Source organism: Ailuropoda melanoleuca, chromosome 5 (genome assembly GCF_002007445.2).
Source record: "Ailuropoda melanoleuca isolate Jingjing chromosome 5, ASM200744v2, whole genome shotgun sequence".
Taxonomy (NCBI): domain Eukaryota; kingdom Metazoa; phylum Chordata; class Mammalia; order Carnivora; family Ursidae; genus Ailuropoda; species Ailuropoda melanoleuca.
In genome coordinates, this window is record NC_048222.1 from 55,327,380 (window position 1) to 55,350,944 (window position 23,565).

A 23,565-nucleotide genomic window follows, 5' to 3' on the forward strand; every position below is an offset into this window, starting at 1 on the left:
ATCTCAGGTCAGGATCCCAGCATCCTGAGACGGAGCCCCGCATGGGGCTCTCTGCTCAGCAGGGAGTCTGCTTCTCCCTCTCCCCACTGCTCGTGCTCTCTCACTCTCTCTCTAAAATAAATAAGTAAAATATTTTTAAAATTAAAAAGAAACATCTTCCTTTTGATAATGTTCACATTCAATTTCTGTATTTATTTAAATTGAGGAGAAATTATATAATAACCAGATCGTGTCCTGTGTCTGCAAAAGTTCACTAGGTCTTAAAATGATGCATGTCTATCATGGATTAATGAGTTATTGATTTGTAAAAAAAAATAAAAATATTCAACCAAACCTCTGTTCACACTGGGAATTGTATACAGAGTAAGACACATCCTCTGCACATAGTCTTCTGAGGACACGTGCGAGTAAATGGGCAATGCAGAAGGATAACCTATACTAGCAGTTTAGGGGAAGGGAGTTGCTCTCTGGAAGAAGTGGCATCCAAACTGAGGCCCAAAGGAGGAGCGGGTATTATCCAGGTTAAGGCATAGGTGGTGGCAAACAGGTATTTCAGAATGTTCAAATGCCAGGAGTGACTGGAACTTTCAGTGAGATCAGGGAAGTGACAAGATCTGAGACTGAAGGAACAAATTCAGGCCAAGTTTTTTATTATTTAAAACACATGCTCTTCCTTTTTTGAATTAATGGAAAGTAGAGGATTACCCGAATGCTCATAAGCAGAGAATGGATAATTAACTGTAGTATATTCATTAAATGGAATACTCTAAAGCAATTGAATCAACTGATCTACAGTCATATGCAACAAGGTGGATGAATTTCACAAACATAATGTTGAGAGACAAGCAAGACACAAAAGAATACAAATTATATGATTATGAATTATGCGAAGTTTAAGAAGAGACAAAATATGTGGTGATAGAAGTCAGAAAGCAATTCTAACAGACACATGAAAAGGTGCTCAACATCACTAATCATCAAGGAAATGCACATCAAAACCACAATGAAATACCACCTCACACCTGCTGGAATGGCTATCACCAAAAAGACAAGAAGGACACCTGGGTCGCTCAGTCAATTAAGCGTCTGCCTTCAGCTCAGGTCATGATCTCAGGGTCCCAGGATCGAGTCCCACATCAGGCTCCTTGCTCAGTGGGGAGCCTGCTTCTCCCTCTGCTTCTGCCTCCTGCTCCCCCTGCTTATGTTTTCTCTCTCTCTCTCTGTGTCAAATAAATAAATAAATACATCTTAAAAAAAAAGACAAGAGATAAGTGTTGGCAAGGATGTGGAGAAAATGGAACCCTTGTGCAATCTTGGTGGGAGTATAAATTGGTGCAGTCATGTGGAAAACAACAATCCCACTTCTGGGCATATAGCTGAAGGAAATGAAATCACTAACTCGAAGAGCTTTCAGCACCCCCCTGTTCAGTACAACACTATTCACAATAGCCAAGACATGGAGACAATCTAAGTACCTGTCAATAAGTGAATGGATAAAGAAAATATGTGTGTGTATATATATATACATATATATTCACGGAATGTTTTTCAACCATCAAGAAGAAGGAAATCTTGCCATGGAGAACATGGATGAAACTTGAAGACATCGTGCTAAGTGGAATGTGTCAGAGAAAGGCAAATACTATATGAACTCATTTACATACAGAATCTAAAAAAGCCGAACTCACAGAAACAGTAGAATGGTGGTTGCCAGGGGCTGGGAGATGGAGGGAATGGGGAGATATGAGTCAAAGGGTACCAACTTCCATTTATAAAATGACTAAGTTCCGGGGATCAAATGTACAGGATGGTGACCATAGTTAACAATACTGTTTTTTATGCATGAAAGTTGCTCAGAGAGTAAATCTGAAATGTTCTCACCACACACACACACACAAAAGGGAACTATATGAGGTAATGTATGTGTTAACTAACCTTATTGTGGCAATCATTTCACAATATATATGTATATTAAGTCATCATATTGTAGACCTTAAATTTACACCATATTATACGTCAGTTACATCTTAATAATGCTGGGGGGAAAGAAGTCAGAATGTAGTTACTCTTGGGAGCAAATAGTAGCTAGAAGGAAACACAAGAAGGGCTTTGAGGAGCTAGTAATGCTAGTTTCTGATCATGTTCTGGATACACAGACGTGGAGTTTGTGAAAGCTCATCACAGTGAACACTTAAAATATGTGCACTTTCCTGTCAGTGTATTATACTTCCAGAAAAAGTTAAGTTAAAGACTATATAGTGCTCTTTTGTCTTTGTAAATTGTAAAATACTTCTCTCACTCTTCTCTATTTCCCGTGCTCTTCTCTCCCATTACTGAAGTTTTAACTCATGGCCTTAAGTCCGTATCTCGTGACAGTGGGTCACCAGCCTCATTTAAGTTGATGTTCCCATGTCAGCTGATCTGAGTGGCTGGAAATGACCAGCTGTAGTTACTCACTGGGTTTTACACTAATGCCTAGACTGGCTTGGCGATGTCACGTGGCCCTATCATCGTGATCTCCGGCATGTACACCTGACACAGAATGCCAGGTGTAGGTTAATGAAAAACATGGAAAAGAAGGGGAAAGCTTATACTGTCAAGGCTTTGTTAATGAGAAAACATAATTATATACTTTATCTTTGCAGCAAAGAATTCATGGGGGTCAGCCTACACATTGTTATGAATGTAACATTCCTGCCACATCAGACAGTTCATAAATGTTGACTTAAGATGTTAATTTATTTTTATGAATTGTTGTCAGCATTGAACTGGGGAAAGCAAAACACTGGTTGACAACTGTAAATTTTCCTTATTCACCTGGCACATAATAGGGGCTCAATAGAGTTTACTGAATTATACTGTTAGTCAAAAGTCCTGAGTCTGTTCCCCTGACTAGCTGATAGTTCATAGACTCATAGCAAAATAGAGCCAGAAAGGTCATGTGGAAACTATGCTGTTGTTTAATGAATGGCACCTTAGAAGCTTGCAAACATCCTTGTGCATCAAAAAGATCTGACTGCATTTACTTGCTGTAGGTGATAGTTTATTAATCTGGAAGCTCCTATAAATAAAGTGACTTGGTTTTAAAAGCCCAGAGCAGTCTCAACATGCCCAGAGATAATACTGTAGTGCCCAAGCAAGAAAACCATGTCAGTGAATTCATCTGAAGCCAGAAAGAGATTTTAGTAACATGTGATTTCAATCTGTTCTGCCTGAGCAGCCTGGAAATGGGCTATGCTTTGCCATTCCCAGCAACATTTAAGATCAACCACTGCCTTGAAGTCACACTGCTTTATATAGACAATATCACCTCTTGCTATGCTCCAACACCAGGAACAATATAACTGGGGCTTACAATATATTTTTTTTCAGAATTATTTTTATAAAACAAATTATTCATTCAAAGAATTCATAAGTAGTCTATCTATAATGTTATCATACATACGTATTAACTTATCTTCATTCATTTTTAGTGTAAAATATAACCTGGAAGGAAAAAAATCTACTATTACCAGGAACTCATTTGGTAAATTTAAACTGTTCAAAAAGTTACATAACTTTAAAATGTATTTATTTCTGAGTTTAATAATCTTATGACCCAAAAGAATCATCTTAATATTGAATCTGCTACTTAAATTTCTTCCTCCTTATTACCAATGAGGAGACCCTCAAATTTTTCTAAGCAAATTAAAACAAAAGACCTGGGGGTGCCTGGGTGGCTCCGTCACTTAGGCATCTGACTCTTGGTTTCGGCTCAGGTCATGATCTCAGGGTCGTGAGATCAAACCCTGTGTGAGGCTCCAAACTCAGCAGGGAGTTTGCTTGAGATTCTCTCGCTCCCTCTGCGCCCCCTTTTTCTCTTTCAAATAAATAAGTAAATCTTTTTTAAAAATTTTAAATCTAAAAGAACTGATTTTTTTAAAAATTAGATCCAGCAGTTCCTCAAAGTCTAGCTCTGTTTAAGCTTTAGAAGACACTTCAGAAGTAATTTAGTTGAACCCAAAAATATTCAAAATGACAACACAGGCTTCTTAATTTTGGCAAACATTCTTAATTAAGCAAACATTTATTGAGCACCGATAATGATACAAAGGGGAATCCAACTTACAGATTCTGGATGCTTCCTACTGAACTATCTTTCCAGAATCCTGTCTGATTGGGTTTAAATTCCTGCTCCATATCTTGTGGGAGATTTCATATGGATAATTTGACCTCTATACTTGCTCATCTGCAAAATGAAAGTAATAATTTACTTCATAAAATTGCCTTAAATGAATTAAATTAGATAATGTATGCAAAAAAGTGTAAATGTGAGCTTTAAAATAATAATAGTTTATAAGACATTATTATTAAACCTTGCATGGTGTTGCATTCAAGAAGTTCCCTTTTGGAGGCACTTGGGTGGTGCAATCGGTTAAGCATCCTATTCTTGGTTTCAGCTCAGGTCGTGATCTCAGGGCCCTGATCTCAGGGTCGTGAAATGTTGCCCCGCATTGGGTTTTGTGCTCAGTCCAGGGTCTGCTTCAAACTCTCTCTCCCTTTGCCCCTCCCCGTTGCACTCTCTCTCTCTCAAATAAATAAATCTTTAAAAAAAAATAAGGAGGAGGAGGAGGGGGAGTAAGGGGAGAAGAGGAAGAAGAAGTTCCATTCCTGCGAATTTACAAAGATTTCCTAAGAGAAGTGACCAGAGATTGAATTTTGGTCTATCGCCTTGGGTCATTTGGTGCTCCACAATTGTGAGCTTTAGGAAATTCTTTCTCCCAATATTTTCAACTACTGAATACTCTTCTGCACTCCCTAAGACTCAAGTTAAATTTAAATTCGCCTTTCATGTAGGAAGTGGCAACTGTTTGACTGATTGACATAACTCCAATGGGGAGGAATTCTGTCAATAACTGTAATAAATGTATGTGAAGAGGTGAACAGAAGAGCTAGTGATGAAACCATAGCTGTTGGCTCGACTGTCTGCTCCTAGTCACCTCTTGTGAACCAGGAATCATTCAAGTCACATGTTCTCCTCAAGGAGAAAGGCCTCATAAACAGGTATTAGAGGAGGAAAGCATTTAATCAAAGCCAGGTAGTCTTGACAGAAAAGCAATACCAGGAAACGCTAAGCAGCTTTTTAATCTGCGAACAAGATAATTACTGAGATTGAGGTGGTAATCGGTATTCCCATTAAAAGTGATAAGCACAAACATCAACTCAAAATACTTTAAAGACTTAAAACATAAGACCGCAGACTATAAAACACTTAGAAGAAAACATAGGTTCCAACAACTTACAACATTCTATCTTTTATCATTGGAAAATATTCCATTAAGTAAGTATATTTAGAAATTAAAATGATCTTTAATGTAGCAATAGTTGTTTCCTGTAACTGGATTATTTATTAATTTTAGAGCTAGAGAGAGTATGAGTCGGGGGTGGGGAGAGGGAGAAGGAAGCTCCCTCCTGAGCAAGGAGCCCAACTCGGGACTGGATCCCAGGACCCCGGGATCATGACCTGAGCCGAAAGCAGCTGCCCAGCCAACTGAGACACCCAGATGCCCCGTAACTGGATTTTTATATATAGTTTATTTATGGAAGAAAAACATTGACTAAAACAGCCTGGTACTCTTTATCATACCTAATACTTGCAGGGAAATTCATGTGTTAGAGAGATATCCTCCAAATAACTGTTAATAGCCTTTCCAGTAGTAAGTTATTACCGAAAATCTTTTAATCTTCCATTAACTCTCCCAGTTTCCTTCATCTCATCCTGCATAGGGACTTCGACCAAAGAGACACCCTTCTGGCAGGGGAATTATGACAAACAATGCTGATACTTTGGATGAGAGCGATAACACAGCTTTCTATTATTCTTTTCTTTCTCCTTCTCTCCCTCTCCTCCTCTGCTTTAAAAAAATTTTTTCAGAGTAATTTTACCTACATTACAAATCTTATAATTTTTATAATAATGTGAGGCAGGCAGTACAGATATTACTGTCCCCATTCTTCAGCTGAGAAAACTAAAGCAGGCAAAGAGAGACTGTACAAGGAACTAGCCTATAACACAATTTCTTTGGCTGCAAACAACAAAATTTTCTCCAATTGAGAAGGAAAAGTGGGCATGAACATAGACAGGAAAACCAGAGATCTTCAGACAGCCTCAGGAGCCACGCTGGAGATTCACTAGGCAAAGTGCCACTATGGGCAGGAGGGAATATTTAGAGATGAAGTCATCCAGTCCATCACAGCCATTTTACTAAAGAGGAAACTTGCTTGCCCTCAGCAGCTAGAAAGTGTGAAAAAGAGTCTAGGATCAACAGGCAGGAGTCCTGTGCTCTGGCCTCATTGTGCCACTAACCTTAGGACCAACCTACCTAGCCATCGACCTGCAGACATTTGACTTGGATGTCCCACAAGAATTGCGAAACATGCGAAAATACTTCTCTCTGCACACCCCCACCCAACCCCAACTCCTGTGGTGATCATCTCAACAAATGGCCCAAGACAAGACCCTAGCAACCATCCCTCTCCCTCTCTCTTTCATCTCCCATGTCCTCTCAGTTACCAAATTCTACTACAAATCTTTCAGATCCATCTCCTCCTCCCCATTTCTCCTGTCACTGTCTCAGTTCAGGCCCTCACTATTCCTGGCCTGGGTTAGGTTACACAGCTGTCCAATAGGTTCCTGGCTCTGACTCTTGCCCTGTTTCAGTCCAACTGCCATCCTGCCTGCCACCACAAAGAGCTTTCTAAACCAGAAATTGCCATTGCTCTAATTACTAATCTGTTTTCCACCAACAATTGGATGAAGCCTAAAGTCCCAAGCAGGACATCCTAATCTGTTTGTGATTTGCCTCTGCCCTCTTCTCTCACTTCATCTTTCACCACTCATAACTTCAGCCAAGCCTAAGTTTTGCAGTTCCTCCAATGTCACCTTTGGCTTTGACATTAATGGTTCACTCTTCCTGGAAGTCTCCCCCTTCCCCTGCCCATTGCCTGGCTAAAATTAACTCACCCTTCTAGACTCAGCTTAGGTTGGAATTTTTCCTGGCACCCCTTTTGTATGTTCCTTTGATACTCCCATGGCATCTTGTGCAAACGAAAGAGTCACTATTCATCCTGAACTATGTTTGCTCACACATCTGTGTCCCTTGCTAAACTCAGCTGTGGGATGGCAGGCACAGCATCCTTCAGTGTTTAGAATTAAATATTCATCCAACAAATATTTGAGGACCTACTTTGATGCCAGATATTGTAGATATGAGGGATATCGCAGTGAACAAAAAGCAAAGACACCCCTTGCTATTAAGTGGGAGGCGACATCACAGATAAATGAATTTGTATCTAGGACTGCTCTGTGGATAATGGGCCGCCGGGAGTCTTAAACAGACCAGTTTGGAGGAGAGAAACATCGGTGGTCTGCATACAGAGGTCGCGGCTGTTTGGGACCCGGTGGACCTATTTGGGATATACGTGTAAGTGAACGGGACCTGCCGGGGGGCAAATGAATTAAGGCTCAGAGCACGTAGATTTTGGGCCCGGATGGAGGGTCGGTACTGGAGTACAGAGCAGGCGCACGGGGACTCCTAGAGGAAGGGGGTATTGAAAAAGTTGCTTTGGGCGCCCGACCCCCGCCCCCGGACTCTGGGGAGAGTTCGGGTCAGGCAGCTGGAAAGAGAAAGAGACACGCCCAGACCCACAGTAGGCGGCCTGCCAAGGCCGGCACCGGAGAGCGCCGAGGACCAGCCCGACTGGCGGCGCGCGCGGACCGGGACTCCACGTGCCCCGCGCGGGGGTTTCCGTGTCCTCTGGGCGGAGCCGGAAGAGGAAGTCGGCGCTGCAGCGGCGGCCGCAACAGCAGCGGCGGCCCCTGCCAAGCCCCGCCGTCCGCGCTGGTCCGGCCCGGCCACCTAGGCAGCGCAGGGGCGGGACCCGGAGCCTGTGCCCGCCGAGAAGCGCCGCGTCGCCGGGCGCCCAGCAGTCAGATGGGGCCGCAGCGGCCGCTGCACACGGCCGCGACCGCCCTGCTCTGGGGCTTCCTACTCCCGCTGGTAAGGGGGACGGCCGGGCGTTCGGGCCTCCCCGGGGCGGGGCCGGGGCTCCCTGCCCCTTCTCCTCCCCACCCCCGGGCTCTCGCCCGGCGACTCCTTTGCCAGCGCCCTAGCGGCCTGCCCCCTTCCCGTTTCCTTCATTTCCTTCCAGCCTCTCCTTCACCCTCTTTTCCCTCCGGCCTTCCCACCCCACCCCCATTCCCGTTTTGAAGTTCTCGAAATACCCCCCCCCCTTTCCCCGAGCAAGCTGTCTGCGGAGTCCCTCTTGCTACACTGACCTTGAGGATTCTCTATAGTTTTTCACGGTTCCGGACATTCTAAATTGACCTGAGTTTTATCGTCTGCGCTTTCTTACAGCATCTTGATCTCTTTAACCCTCCAGAAGAAGAAGTACAAAATTATACGTGTCCCCGGGGTGTTTAGCAGTTCAAAGACTGCGCTTTAGTTTAATTGCTCGAATACAGGTGGTTTTTTGTTTTTTTTTTCTTCCTCCGTAGTTCCTGCTTCCCCTTAGGGCTCATTCGATTTCATTGTGTGTGTGGGAGGGGGAGGGGTTGGTAATAGTAATAATTTAAAATAATTTTTTAAAAGACACATCAAAGTGTAGTATCTTTGTGGTTTTCAGTTCTCCGCCTGGTTTAATGGGGGAGGAGAATCGGTTAAGTAACAGTAATCAACGGGCGTCTGGGTGGCTCAGTTGGTTAAGCGTCTGCCTTCAGCTCAGGTCTCGATCCGGAGTCCTGGGATGCCCCCCCCCCGGGCTCAGCGGGGAGTCTGCTTCTCCCTCCCTCTGTCTCCTCCCCAGCTTGTGCTCTTTCTCTCTCTCTCTCCCTCACTCACTCTCTCTCAAGTAAATAAATAAAATCTTTTTAAAAAAAAATTCAACATTAAGCAGCTGGAGCTTCAGCGAATGGTCAGGACCCTGGTGTTGGGTGTTTCAGTTTTCATTTCTTGGAGTTTCACTTAGGGAGTTTGAGGTCAGAACTTCTGTGAGCTTTATCTACACGGAATTAATATGGGTGGATGCTTGTCTAGGTCTTTCCATTAGAATATATAACTTCTCTGAAAGAGTATATTTTGCATTCTCTGCTACTTAAAGGTTTACTGTTAGTATATTTAATATAAAAGTGTCTTTAACATTTATTAAGAAATCAAAATCTAAAATGCTTAAGTGCTTTTGGTGTACTCCTAACTTTGCTAGGCAACATTAGGAACATGAATGAGATAATGTATCTAAAAATTGCTTTTGTGGAGTGGAGGGGAAGTACAGTATAAAGAGAACAACAAAGTCATGGTGTTTGTCTGAATCTTTGAAGTGTAGTTTACAATGTAAGATATGTCTGAAGGATAACAATTCAAGTGGTATGTAAATATACATGAAACTGTAACCTAGGTATCTATCCTATATATCACATTTCCACTGATCTTTTGCCAACACAGTAATTAATTTTATATATCAATTGCTGATAACTCACATTGAAATTATAATCAAAAGCTCTGAACCCTCTTGCTAAAAAATGTGAGCAGAGTGTGATTTCAAGGGCTTCACAAATCTAAAGGTCGTCCCTGTTTTAAATTGTGGCCATCCTGTATTTCCCACAGTGTAGATTTTATTCTTTTTGTATTGCACGTTTATATTTTGTTGTATCTCACTGTACTAATTTCTTGGGAGGATCTTCTCAGGGATGTTGGGGGGACTTAGTAACATTTTTTTCCTCTGCAGATATTTAGTGTGCATCTGTTACATGTGAGGCACTGTGCCAGTGAGTGTTAATAAACTGGCAAGATCTTTTTGAATTGTAAAGACCTTTTTCAGTGCCAACCACTGTTATTGATTTTCTGTTGTTGATTTCTCAGTGGGTTTGTTTTCTTCTTGACCCTTCTTGAAATGATCTCTTTCCTTTTCCGAGGAACTCGGATCTGGTGTACCTTTCCTCAGCAGGAGCACTCTCTGTCCTTTCTACTCACTTACTGAATACCTACTTCTTTCCTCCAGTACTATCTGAAGTCTTTTGGATTTTTTTTTCCTTCTTACCATTTTCTCCCTTAAGCCCTTGCTTATTCCTCTTCCTTAATCTTATAGCTCTAGGTGGCCTCTCTGTTCATTTAATGATGGTAGTTCAATCATTTCATTTCTCCTTTCTGGGCTCTTGAAGCTGGCACTGCTACCAGCTTTCCCTTTAGTTATGTAAGAACAAGGCCAATATCCTCATCTAGAAGTACATAGTCTCCAGAAACCACTGCCACATCTTTGTAGAAAACGAAGAGGATTAAGGATTGGAAAAGCCCTTCAGCATCATGTAGCCTACCCTCATCTTGTCCTCCTCACATTAGCATGACCCATTAAACTCAAGCTACAGTACATCTGGCTGTTTTGATGATTTCTAAACCCATTAAACATTGAAGTCTAGAAATAGAGTGTGTGGCAGGTGGTTAGTTCTTTCCTAGCCTTGCCATGATTCCATTTCACAGTCTTCCTTCCCCAGTCAAACCCCCATCCCTAGCCGCAACTGTTAGGCCTTTATTTCACAGTGGTGTTTGGACTCAGTCACAGAGTTATGTTTCAAAGAAAATGAGTGAAGTTTAGCATGGATCTGTTTTCTAAAATTGCTTCAAAGGTCTCTGAAGAATACTGAATCTTTCCCATACTGTTTTTACAAAAGTTCTGTTCATTTTTTTCATTACTTCAAAGAATTTGACGTGTTAAATAGCCACATCTTGAACGTATTACAGTGAAGTCATAATCAGGATCCCCAGCAGAGAAATCTCTTGCTGAAATCTGCATTCCTTTGGTATACTACACTAACTCAAAGAATCTTCTTTAATTCCTTCTCTTCTGCACTCCTGTCTCATCCTTTTGGTGAAAGAAGGTATGTTCTGCTCTCCAAGCTATCAGGGACATCCTGAGCTGCTGTGTTGTAGACTGAATTGTGTCTCCCCAAATTCATGTATTGAAGCTCTGACCCCCAGTGTGATGGTGTTTGGAAAGGGGTCCTCTAGGAGATAAGTAGGTTTAGAGAGGTAAGAGGATAGATCCCTTCTGATGGATTGGTGCCTTGTAAGAAAAGACACCAAAGAGCTTGTTCTCTCTCTCCTAATAACCACCCCCACCACACACACACAGCATGTGATGATGACACAGTGACAAAGTGTCCATCTACAAGCCAAAAAGAAAACTCTTAACCAGAAACTAACCATGCTGGTACCTTTATCTTAGACTTCTAGTTTCTGGAACTGTGAGAAAATAAATTTCTGTTTAAGCTACCCACTGGTATTTTGTTGCAGCAGCCCAAGCTGACTAAGGCAGATTTGGGTACCAGGAGTGCAGTGCTGCGGTAGCTAATACCTAACATGTGGTAGCAACTTTGTAACTGGGTAAAGTTCAGACAAGGTTTGAGGTGCATGCCAGAAATACGGGCATTAAGGACTATTCTGGTGAAGTCTCAGAAATGAGGAACATGTTATTAGAAACTGAAGCAAGGGCAATCCTTATTATAAAATGGCAAAGAACTTGGCTGGACTGTGATGTAGTGTTTTGTAGAAGGAAGAATTGTGAGCAATGCAATTAGATATTTAGCTGAGGAGATTTCTGAGCAAAGTGTTGATAGAGCAGTGTGATTCCTCCTGACTGCTTATAGTAGAGTGTAAAATGGAGAGAGAAGAATTGAAGACATAATTGTTAAGGAAAAAACTAGAATTTGAAGATTTGGAAAATTCTTAGCCTGTCCATATTGCAAAAAATGAGGAAGCTTGTTCTGAAAATAACACTGTGTGGCTGGAAACCATCTGATAAAGAGTTTAGAGGATTTTCGAGCAGAAATACTGCCATTTTGAACTAAAGGGGACAGAGATGTGGCAAAATGAAGAAAGGCTGTTGGACTTATTGGATTTGACAGGTGGGATCACGGAGCTATGTGGCTGTGAACATGGATTATCTTCAAGAAGGAGGAGAAATGACCCCAAAGGCAAATCAGAGATCGTCAGGCTACTGCCTCAGTTTCAGCAGGCCTTACGGCCTCTGCTGGGGGGATTCAGTGGGCTTGACTTCCGTTGGGCTTGGAAGGAGGGACATTGAACCTAAAAGGATTATTCTTGATACTTAAGACTTAATGGAATTTGTTTTGCTAGGTTTTAGACTTGCTTGGATCCTGTCACCACTTTCTTCCTTCTGATTTCGCCCCCCCCCCCGCCTTTTTTTTAGGAGAGAGAGAGTGGGGGGACAGAAGAGGGAGAGTGAAAATCTTAAGCAGCCTCCATGCCTGGCACAGAGCCCGACTTGGGGCTTGATCTTCAGTCTCAGGACCCTGAGATTGTGACGTGAGCAGAAATCAAGAATTGGACACTTAACCAACTAAGCCACCCAGCCACCCCTTCCTTTTGGAATGCAAATGTCTACCCTGTGCCTGTCCTACCATTATATTTTGGAAGTACATAACTCACCTGGTTCCACAGGTTCGTAGCTGGAGAGGAATTTTGCCTCTGAATGAATTGTATCTTGAGTTTCACCCACAGATGATATTAGATGAAACTTTGGACTTAGAGTTGATTCTGGAATGAGTTAATAAGCCTTTGGGGCTGTTGGGATGAACTGAGTGTATTTTGTGTGTGAGAAGGAAATGAATTTGGGGACCCAGGGGCAAAATGCTGTGGACTAAATTGTATGCTTCCAAATTCTTTTGTTGAAGCCCTAACCCCTAGTGTGACCGTATTTGGAAATTGGCCTTTGGGAGATAATTAGGTTTAGATGAGGTCACAAGCATGGGGCCCTTACGATGGGATTGTTGCTTTGTTCTCTTTCGCAACCATGTGGAGACACAGTGAGAAGGCAGCCATCTACAAGCTAGGGAAAGATCCCTTACCAGAAACCAGTAAGGGATACGTATGCTGGTACCTTGATCTTGAGCTTCCAGGTTCCAGTCTATGAGAAAATAAATTTCTGTTTTTTAAAGCCACCCAGTCTGTGGTATTTTGTTATGGCAGCCCGATATTAGACATGCTGGTTTTGTCACATTTCCTTCCTTTACTTTTAGATTCTTCACGATTTTTTTTTCTTTTTTTACCTTCTCTCCTCTGGCCTACCTCTGAGGATTCTGCATCCCATTGTCTGCTTTATCAGTCATCGATGGCTGTGCTTTCTCCTTCCAGAATGAAACATACATCTCCTCAAAATAATCCTGAGGAGTTTCGGGAAGATTATGACTTGTCCTAGATCATACAGAAAGGCATGAAAAAGAGGGCTAGAACCCAGGGTTCCTAGACTTTCCTTGGTATTTTTCCACTAAGTTGTGCAGTATGTTTTCTTATGAATCAAGAATACATCAGAAGACTAATTGGATAAATTTGAGAATTTATTTATTCATAAGAAAGAGTTTAAAGATAGAAGTCATGTTTATTATATATTTGATAACTTTTTGGCTAAATCAGCTGGAATTGGGTCTGTTTACAAAACTCTAGACCATAAAGTCTTAAGGTATAGATCCTTACTCCAAGATACTAAAATTTTGTTAAAAATTTTTATTGCTTTTAGGTCAGAATTTGCTAAACATCACTCTGCACTATGGTCTTAAATCAGCTTTTTATGCATTTATATTGTCTGGTCTTGCAGTCATTTGAATTTGTGAATTCTAGTGTAAATCATAAATTCTGTAACAGTTGAGATGTATCACTAAGCAGTAAGATTACTTAGGGAAAACCAAGAAGAAGGTTAGATCTAGGTAACTAGTAAAATAGGAGCCCCGTGAAGGGGAAACTCTACCAGGCTCATTCTGTGGTGTCTCTCCTAGCATCTCATAGACTGCAGAATACTGAATAAATGAATGTCTCCTCCCCACACCCTAATACCTCTTCACCTGTACATTGCAGGCGAAGTGCAAGGATGGGGCTGGCTCGCCTTTTCCCATGGCCCACAGACTCCTCTGATTCCCTGTAAATACCTGTTTGATGCCTTAGCACCCACTGAGCCACTAATTAAGTAGTTAAGATTACACTTAATCTTGGGGCGCCTGGGTGGCACAGCGGTTGGGTGTCTGCCTTCGGCTCAGGGCGTGATCCCGGCGTTATGGGATCGGAGCCCCACATCAGGCTCCTCCGCTGTGGGCCTGCTTCTTCCTCTCCCACTCCCCCTGCTTGTGTTCCCTCTCTCGCTGGCTGTCTCTCTCTGTCAAATAAATAAATAAAATCTTTAAAAAAAAAAAAAAAGATTACACTTAATCTTTATGGGTCTGGGTCTAGTCACTTTCCATGCATCATTTCCATAAACCTCGAATCCTGGAGGTAGGAGTAGAAACAATGCAGATTGTTGATTATATAACTTATTAGGGAGGAAACAGGCATAGAAAATATATAATAATGAATGATCAGAAAGTTACTTAGGCCTAACTTTGAAATGTGTCATTCACGACGCACAACCTCAACTCTGTCTTTCCTGTAGAGGCCCCTTCCTATTCTTTTTTTGGGGGGGGGGCCTTCCTATTCTTACTGTATTGCTGTTAACTGTGTAGCTGTGTAAAGATAAAGATGTTTAAAAAGAAAGGGATACCTCCTAGATTGCTAGGATGTAAGGGTGATGGGGTAGGTGACTGCTGCTCCTGTTGCATTTACCATTCAGTGATTACATTGCAACTTTATATCTTCTGGTTTAGGAATATAGTGTTTTGTTTGTTTGTTTGTTTTTAGATTTTTATTTATTTATTTGACAGAGAGAGAGCCAGCGAGAGAGGGAACACAAGTAGAGGGAGCGGGAGAGGAAGAAGCTGGTTCCCAGCAGAGGAGCCTGATGTGGGGCTCGATCCCAGGACTCGGGATCACGCTCTAAGACGAAGGCGGATGCTTAACTACTGAGCCACCCAGGCACCCCAGGAATATAGCGTTTTTTTAATTGTTAGTTTTCATTATAGATAAATTCTGTTTATTAACAAAATTTACCCCTAAGCCCTACTCTTGTATTTGGTGTCTAAAAATACAGAAATAATTTAATATGTAGATGTTACGAAGAAAGATTGCCAGGGGGTTAATTGGAGAGAGAATTACAGTCACACTCATACGTTGCCCCTCGAAACTGAAGGATTATATATATCTAATGGATAACATACAAATAACATGACCCTGGTTTAATTGACAGACTGTAGAGGGGGTGGGGAAAGCTGGGACCCAGTGATGCATATACTGAAGAGTTTTGAAGGAGCTCATGGGTGAATGGAACTACTGGCCAAAAATATGAATACTGGCTATACCAGCAGACTGCAGGTACAGTGCGATTCACCTCTTGAGAAAATTCCTAGGAGGACCCCAATTATATCTAGAAGACCTGTGAGTTTTACCACTGTTCATGATGAAGTCTATAACCATGTGCTCTGTGGACCAGTATCAGAGCATCACCTGGAAGCTTGTTCCAAATGCATGATCATAAGCTCCACCTAAGAGCTGCTGGATCAAAATATGCATTTTAACAAGAACGTTAAAGTTCAAGAAGCACTAATCTATAATAACGGGTAAGAAATTGCTGTACAGAGTATTGAGCATAATCTCCGGGAAGAAAGAAGAACCATGCTTGACGAATCTGTTGAAGCTTTGTAAGGGAATTAAATATACACATGGGAAAAGGTGAACATTGAATTGTTCAGAGTTCAACTTGATCAGGTGAAAATGGGTCAAGATACAGAGTTCCAACAGATGCAAAGGGTGGCGTGTATACAGGGTGGGGAGTAGTACGTTAGATATATTTTTAGCTAGAGAATTGTTCTTTTTAAAAGAAATATCTGAAGACTTAAATTTGGAAGAGATCTACAGCTAGAAGATACCTTTTGAAGAAGAAAGAAGGGTAGAAGACAAACCAAACCTGTGAACTAGGGTCAAAGAAGAATCCTTACACTGTGCTATTAGATTGGATAGGAGTAGAGCAGGCTAGTTCTCACTAGGTTAACATTGGGCTGGTGAGTCAGCATCAGGAGGCTGTTGGAACAGGGGCCTGGAATTCAAATGCCCAGGAAGATGAGAGTGTACAGCATGGTTGTACTCCCAAGAGACAGGGACATGAAGGTCAGTGCCAGGCTGACTCCCTGTAAGTATACTGATGAAGTAAAGCGCCCGTACATGTCCCTTTGTTTACGGTCTGACCGGTCTGAGAAAATGGGGAGATAGTATATGTGCAGGGATGGGAGTATAATATACATTGTTCCAGTCGTTCCTTCTTAGACTTTAGGTAATCATTTGACACCTGTCATACCGAAAGCTGTTTAGGGGAAAAATGAGCAAAGGAATAGATAACTGTAACATTAAGATAGACTTAAACACCAATATTTTTGGTTTGAAAAGAAGATGATAGGGAATATGATTGAGTCAGGTGATCTGGATAAACTAAATTCAGAATTGTTTGTGAGCAACAGACATCCCATCAAGTTTTATGGAGGTAAATTTGATGCAGGAAAGGAAGTACAGCCTCATACCATGGGCTAGTCAACTTGTTTATCTTGCGTGTGAGGATCAAGTAAGATGTGAATATGAAGGTACTGGTATAAAACTGATGATTTGATGGTCCTGGAGAAAGCTTGATACCACAATCAGTACTTGTAGGACCTGGCATGTGGAGGGAAGATGTGGGGAAAGCAGTAAGGAGAGGTCGTCCTAGGACAAGGAATCCCATGAAGCTCTAGAGACCTAGAGTTGGAGGCATTTGGAAGAGTATAAAGAAATGATGCGGGAGGAACTAACTGGGTATTAGAGGAATTTGAGTGGTGGTAGGAGACCCATACCAGTATCACGGAAGAGGGAGTGAACAGCTAATGTGGAGATCCATGCAACCAGTATAAAACTGGAGGGTGCTGGTTGGGCACTAAGAGTTGCTTGGGGATGAAACTGCAGAAAGGAACTTGAAATGATAGAATTGAAAGACTGCTGGTCTAGATTCTGGAGAGCTCAATTCTAATCTTGGCCCGAGACCACTTCATTTTGATCATTTTGGACCTGTTAGAGCTATGAAATGAAGGACCTAGAGGCATATCTCTAAATCCCTTTAAGCCCTTCATACTAAGCTTTTTACTAAGAGAATATTTTCATTACTAACTGAAAATGCAAACATAATTTTTAAAGGTTGCATAAAGTCATAGACCAGACCACAGCTGATTACAAAGGAAAAATCAGTTGTTTTGCAGCATGTCTCTAACTTAGAAGATGTGAAGGAAGTTATCCTGCCCTTCCATCAGAGAATCTTTGTCAAATGATCTAACACTGGCATGTGGGTGGACCACAAGCCTCACCTAATTTGGTGTTTGTAATGCTTGAAGGGACACTGAGTTTCAAGCCTTTTTCTGTATGCTTCCCTACTAATTGACCCACAGAAATGTGGTTTCCACTACTCTGTTCTCTTAGAGCCTTGTACTGAACGCTAGTCCATATACCAGCAGCAGCAGCACTTGGGAGCTAGTTAAAAATGCAGAATCTCACATTCCACCCAGACCTACTGAATCAAAATCTGCATTTTAATATGATCGCTGTGTGATTTGTATGCACAATACAGCTTGAGAAGCTCTGCTCCTGTCGCTGTGGTTCCCAAACTTGAACAAGTAACACAATCTCCAGAAGGGCTTGTAAAAATAAACTGCCTGGGGGTTTCTGATTCAGTAGATCTGGAATAGAGCCCAAGAATTTGCATTTCTAACGCCGTAAGAACTACCAAAGTTTTATTAGACACTCTGACTTTAATCATATTCTGTTTCTGATTATTTGAGGTTTGTTTTTAATCTTCCTGGTAAGACTAATTTCTTGTGTAATGTTTCTTTGGGGGAAGGCAGGTTTATTGAGATACCATTCCCATAGTATGCAGTTTACCTATTTGAAGTGTACAATGCAGTGGCTTTTAGTATATTCACAGATCTGTGCAACCGTTAAGACAGTCCATTTTAAAACATTTACATCACCCCAGAAAGAAGCAGATAGGTGGAACACAGGATGTTCACAGCAGTGAAACTACTCCTTATTCCACAGGTCACTGTGATGGTGGATACGTGTCAAAATGTATAGTATGTACAACACCAAGAGCGAATGCTGAACGTAAATTATGGGCTGTGGGTGGTAGTGATCAATGTTATATTCACTTATTGTAACAAATGTACCCCTCTGGTGCAGAAGTTGATAATGGGGGAGGCTGTGCATGTGTATGGCAGGGGGTACATGGCTAAAGAAGGAAACCCACATCCTTTAGCTATTGCCTCGTATCCCTGTATCCCACCAAACCCTAAGCAACCATTAATCATCTCCTGTTTCTTGTGCATAATACAAGGACTTCTCAGGTTGCTAGATGTCTTATTAATAATTAATAATAATAGTTACCATTTACAAGAGCTTAATACATGCAAATAATTGCATTACCTAACTTAATCTTCATGACAATTCTGTGTCAAAGCTGAGGATGTTGTAGCTTAAAACAGGTTAAATGACTTGGAACATGGGCAGTGAATGGTGAAACTGCCATTCTATCCCAAGTCTAATTCCAAAGCTCATAATATCTATTATTAATAAACTAAATTTTTGGAGCTATACAATCTCCATAAGTAATTTACTAAGATATTTTAAAATGTAGTGGAAATGCTGAAGTTGTTTAGGTATGGTAGTTTGCTCATGAAATTTGTGGCATGTTTCACATTGAATACTAACTATTCTACAATTGTATATTGTTCTACTTTTTTATACTGATCTTCCACTAACAATTTATGTTTTGCCTTAGTAATTCCAATATCAATGAGTTTTGCTTTTATCAGTGCTAAATTTTCTTCAATTGTAGGGAAGATTATAATCCCTTTATAGCAATAAATCTTAACTTTTTGAGTATCTTTGTACTTCCTTGAACATTTAAATTTTTTTAAAATCTTAGTTTTTGTAATTATAACAGTAACACTGAATATTATATATTATGTTAAAGAAGGTAGTGTATATCTGTCAATATGGAAAATCTATATAAATTTAGAAATGTGTAGAAAAGCTACATAGCAGTATGGTTTGACCTCATGTGTAAAACTATACACATTTGAGATATGTATCCATGTATTTATATATACATATATATTCATGTATATTAAATATATATGGATAGTGTCTGGAAAGATATGAAAGAAACTCCTAAGTAAGAGTGTAACTGAGATCCAGGATAAGAGGAGAGGGACTATATGCCCTTCTGTTTTGTTTGAGTGTTTTTCGTTTTTAGTTTCTCCAAACTTTTCACACTGTCACCTTTGCCTTTGTTTTTCTCTCTCTCTTTTTTTAAAACGGCCTGGTGTGTCTCCACATCTTCTAGCTCACATAAATGTACAGATACATATAGGGAACTTGGGGACGGTCACTTTTTTTTTTTTTTTTAAATAAAAATTGGGTTACATTGGTGAGCCTGAATGAGTCAGTGGAGCATGTGACTCTTGGTCTTTGGGTGGTGAGTTCAGGCCCCACATTAGGCATAGAGCTTACTTAAAACAAAAAGTAGGGTTACACTATAAATATCTCTGTAGAACTTGCTTTTCTCACTGTGGACATCTGTTTCTACACGTGGATCTAGATTTTTCTTTTTACTAGCCATGTACTATTCATTTCATAATGTAATGTGCTCCTTATTAGTGAAAGTTGACTTAGTGATTAATGAAAGTTGTTGACTTTTTTTTCTGTAACAAATGATATTGTGAATATACTTATACATTTTTCTTTGTGCATTTCTTTTTTTTAATTGAAGTGTCATTAACATGCAATGTTATATTAGTTTCAGGTATATAATATAATTATTCAACATTTCTATACATTGCTCAGTGCTCATCAAAATAAATGTACTCTTGGGGCGCCTGGGTAGCGCAGTCGTTAAGCGTCTGCCTTCGGCTCAGGGCGTGATCCCAGCGTTCTGGGATCGAGCCGCACATCAGGCTCCTCCGCTGGGAGCCTGCTTCTTCCTCTCCCACTCCGCCTGCTTGTGTTCCCTCTCTTACTGGCTGTCTCTCTGTCAAATAAATAAATAAAATCTTTAAATAAATAAATAAATAAATGTACTCTTACTCCCCTTTATTTCACTCATTACCCTACCCTTGGCAGCCACCAGTTTGTTCTGTGTATTTAAGAGGGTTTTTTTTTGTTGTTTTTCTTTTTCTTTTTTTTTACTTCATTTGTTTTGTTTCTTACATTTTTACATATGAGTGAAACCATATTTGTCTTTTTCTGATTAGCTTATTTTGCTTAGCATAATACAGTCTAGCTCCATCCACACCATTGAAATGGCAAGATTTCATTCTTTTTGATGACTAATAGTCCATTGTATATATACCACATCTTTATCCATTCGGCAGTTGATAGTCAGGGCTCTTTGTATAATTTGGCTGTTGTTGATAATGCTGCTCTAGACATCGGGGTGCATGTGCCCCTTTGAATCAGTATTTTTGTGTCCTTTAGGTAAATACCTAGTAGTGCAGTGCTGGGTCGTAGGGTAACTGTTTTTTTTTTTTTTTTTTAAGATTTTATTTATTTACTTGACAGAGAGACAGCCAGCGAGAGGGGAACACAGGCAAGGGGAGTGGGAGAGGAAGAAGCAGGCTCCCAGCGGAGGAGCCTGATGTGGGGCTCAATCCCATAACGCCAGGATCACGCCCTGAGCCAGAGGCAGACGCTTAACGACTGCGCCACCCAGGCACCCCTGTTTTTAACTTTTTGAGGAACTTCCATACTGTTTTCCAGAGTAGCTGCACCAGTTTGCATTCCTACCGGCAGTGGAAGAGGGTTCCCCTTTCTCCACATTCTTGCCAACATCTTTTGTTTCCCATGTTTTTTATTTTAGCCATTCTGACTGGTAGAGATGGTATCTCATTGTAGTTTTGATTTGCATTTCCCTGATGATGAGAGATGTGAGCATCTTTTCACGTGTCTATTAGCCATCTGCATGTCTTCTTTGGAAAAATGTCTATTCATGTCTTCTCCCCATTTCCTAATTGGATTATTTGTTATTTGAGTGTTGAGTCTTCATAGGTTTTAGATACTGACCCTTTATTAGATATGTCATTTGCAAATATCTTCTCCCATTCAGTAGGATGCCTTTTAGTTTTGTTTTTCCTTTGCTGCGCCGAAACTTTTTATCTTGATGAAGTCCTTTTTTTTTTTTAGGATTTTATTTTTAACTAACCTCTACATCCAAAGTGGGGCTCAAACTCACAACTGTGAGATCAAAAGTTGCATGCTCTACCGACTGACCTGCCAGGCACCCCTTGATGAAGCCCTAATAGTTCATTTTTGCTTTTGTTTCCCTTGCCTCTGGAGATGTATCTAGTAAGAAGTTGCTATGGCCAGTGTCAAAGAGATTGCTGCCTGTGTTCTCCTCTAGGATTTTGATGGGTTTCCTGTCTCACATTTAGGTCTTTCATCCATTTTTAATTTATTTTTGTGTATGGTATAAGAAAGTGTCCAGTTTCGTTCTTCTGCATGTTGCTGTCCAGTTTTCCCAACACCGTTTGTTGAAGACAGTGTCTTTATTCCATTGGATATTCTTTCCTGCTTTGTTTTTTGGTTTTTTTAAAAAGATTTTTATTTAAATATTTGCGAGAGAGAGCACAAGTAGGGGGAGGGGCAGAGGAAGAGGGAGAAGCAGACTCCCCGCTGAGCAGGAAGCCCTATGCTATGTGGGGCTCGATTCCAAGACCCTGAGAGCATGACCTGACCTGAAGGCAGACGCTTAACCCACTGAGCCACCCAGGTGCCCCTCTTCCATGCTTTGTTGAAGATTAGTTGACCATATAGTTGTAGGTACATTTCTGGGTTTTCTGTTTTATTCCATTGATCTGTGTGTCTGTTTTTGTGCCAGTACCGTACTGTATTGATGACTGTAGCTTTGTAATAGAGCTTGAAGTCCAGAATTGTGATGCATTCAGCTTTGCTTTCCTTTTTCAAGATTGCTTTGACTATTCAGGATCTTTTGTGGTTCCATTACAAATTTTAGGATTGTTTGTTCTAGCTCTGTGAAAAATGCTGGTGGTATTTTGATAGGGATTGCATTGAATGTGTAGATTGCTTTGGGTAGTATAGACATTTTAACAATATTTGTTCTTCCAACCCACAAGCATGGAATGTTTTTCCATATCTTTGTGTCCTCTTCAATTTCTTACATAAGTGTTCTATAGTTTTCAGCATGCAGATGTTTTACTTCTTTGGTTAGGTTTATTCCTAGGTATCTTACGGGTTTTGGTGCAATTCTGAATGGGATTGATTCCTTGATTTCTCTTTCTGCTGCTTCATTATTGGTGTGTAGAAAGACAATAGATAGGGCTCCTGGGTGGCTCAGTTGGTTAGGCATCTGCCTTCAACTCAGGTTATGATCCCAGGGTCCTGGGATCGAGTCCTGCATCAGACTCCTTGCTCTGCGGGGAGCCTCCTTCTCCCTCTCCTCCCTCTCTGTCTGCTTGCTGCTCCCCTTGCTTGTGCTCTCTCTCAATAAATAAATAAAATCTTAAAAAGCGCAACAGATTTCTGTACATTAATTTTGTATCCTGTGACTTTACTGAATTCATGTATCAGTTCTAGCAATTTTTGATGGGGTCTTTTAGGTTTTCTACATAGATTATTATGTCATCTGCAAATAGTGAAAGTTTGACTTCTTCCTTGCCAATATGGATGCCTTTTATTTCATCTTTGTTGCCTGATTACTGAGGCTAGGACTTCCAGTACTATTTTAAATAACAATGGTGAGAGTGGACATGCAAGACAAATTGAGGGATTTCAAGTGCATTTTCTCTTATGCTACATAAACAATAAAGTAATAACTCATAAGAGATTAGGAGGGAAAGTTTCAGGGTGTGAAGGGAGTATTGAAGTTATCGCATAGCAACAATCCTCTGTGGGATATAGCTCTTATAACAAAGGCCATAATTGTGTCCCTGTAAGAAAGTGACTTGTTTTCCTTAAAAGAATGTGTTCTAGGTGAATGTGTATAATTTCAGTATTTCCTCGAACAAGAAGAAATAAATTCATTGGAAGACTTTCCCTCTTAAGGAAGTGTGGTCAAACCTATATATAAATAGCATTATTAAAATCCTTAGTTATTGGCAAACCAAATTATTACCAGTGTGAAAATTATTGTTCGTGTCCTAGACAGCTGCTCAGGAAGGAATCCTGCATGCATTTGGAAATGGCAGACCTTTACCATCTAAGGACTACTGCATGCTATATAACCCTCATTGGACAGCTCTTCCGAATACCCTAGAAAATGCGGTAAGTAAATCACAGTTACTATTTATTTGTAATCATAATATTATTGAAAGGTGAGAATGAGTGATTATTGTGTTTTAGCGTGTGAACTAGTTGTAATATATGATGATCAATAAACTATTTTATTGTTTTGGCTTAAGTATTTTTATCTCTGTGGGAAAAACAAGTTAGGGAATTTTAAAATACTTTCCTGAAAGCCTGGTTGTCATAAAATATTTCTAATTTAAAAGAACCTGGTATTAAACCAATATTGGTACTCTTGTCACTGAATGCATTTTTGTGAAATATGATGTTTATTATGTTAAAGACA

The 23,565-nt window shown here is 40.6% G+C and overlaps 1 protein-coding gene across 2 annotated transcripts in view; it reads left to right on the forward strand.

Moving 5' to 3' along the window:
• The first annotated feature begins 7,694 nt into the window (after positions 1-7,694).
• The window catches only part of SPPL2A (signal peptide peptidase like 2A), a 52,533-nt gene continuing 36,662 nt past the window's right edge, over positions 7,695-23,565 (forward strand). Inside the window, exons 1-2 of one of the 2 annotated variants that reach the window (XM_034660986.1) lie at positions 7,695-8,039; positions 23,139-23,258. In XM_034660986.1, coding sequence (XP_034516877.1) covers positions 7,974-8,039; positions 23,139-23,258 — 186 coding nt within the window. In that variant the 5' untranslated portion in view covers positions 7,695-7,973. Of the gene's footprint in view, positions 8,040-12,412; positions 12,492-23,138; positions 23,259-23,565 lie in introns of those variants that run through there. The other variant, XM_034660985.1, reaches the window with a different exon arrangement.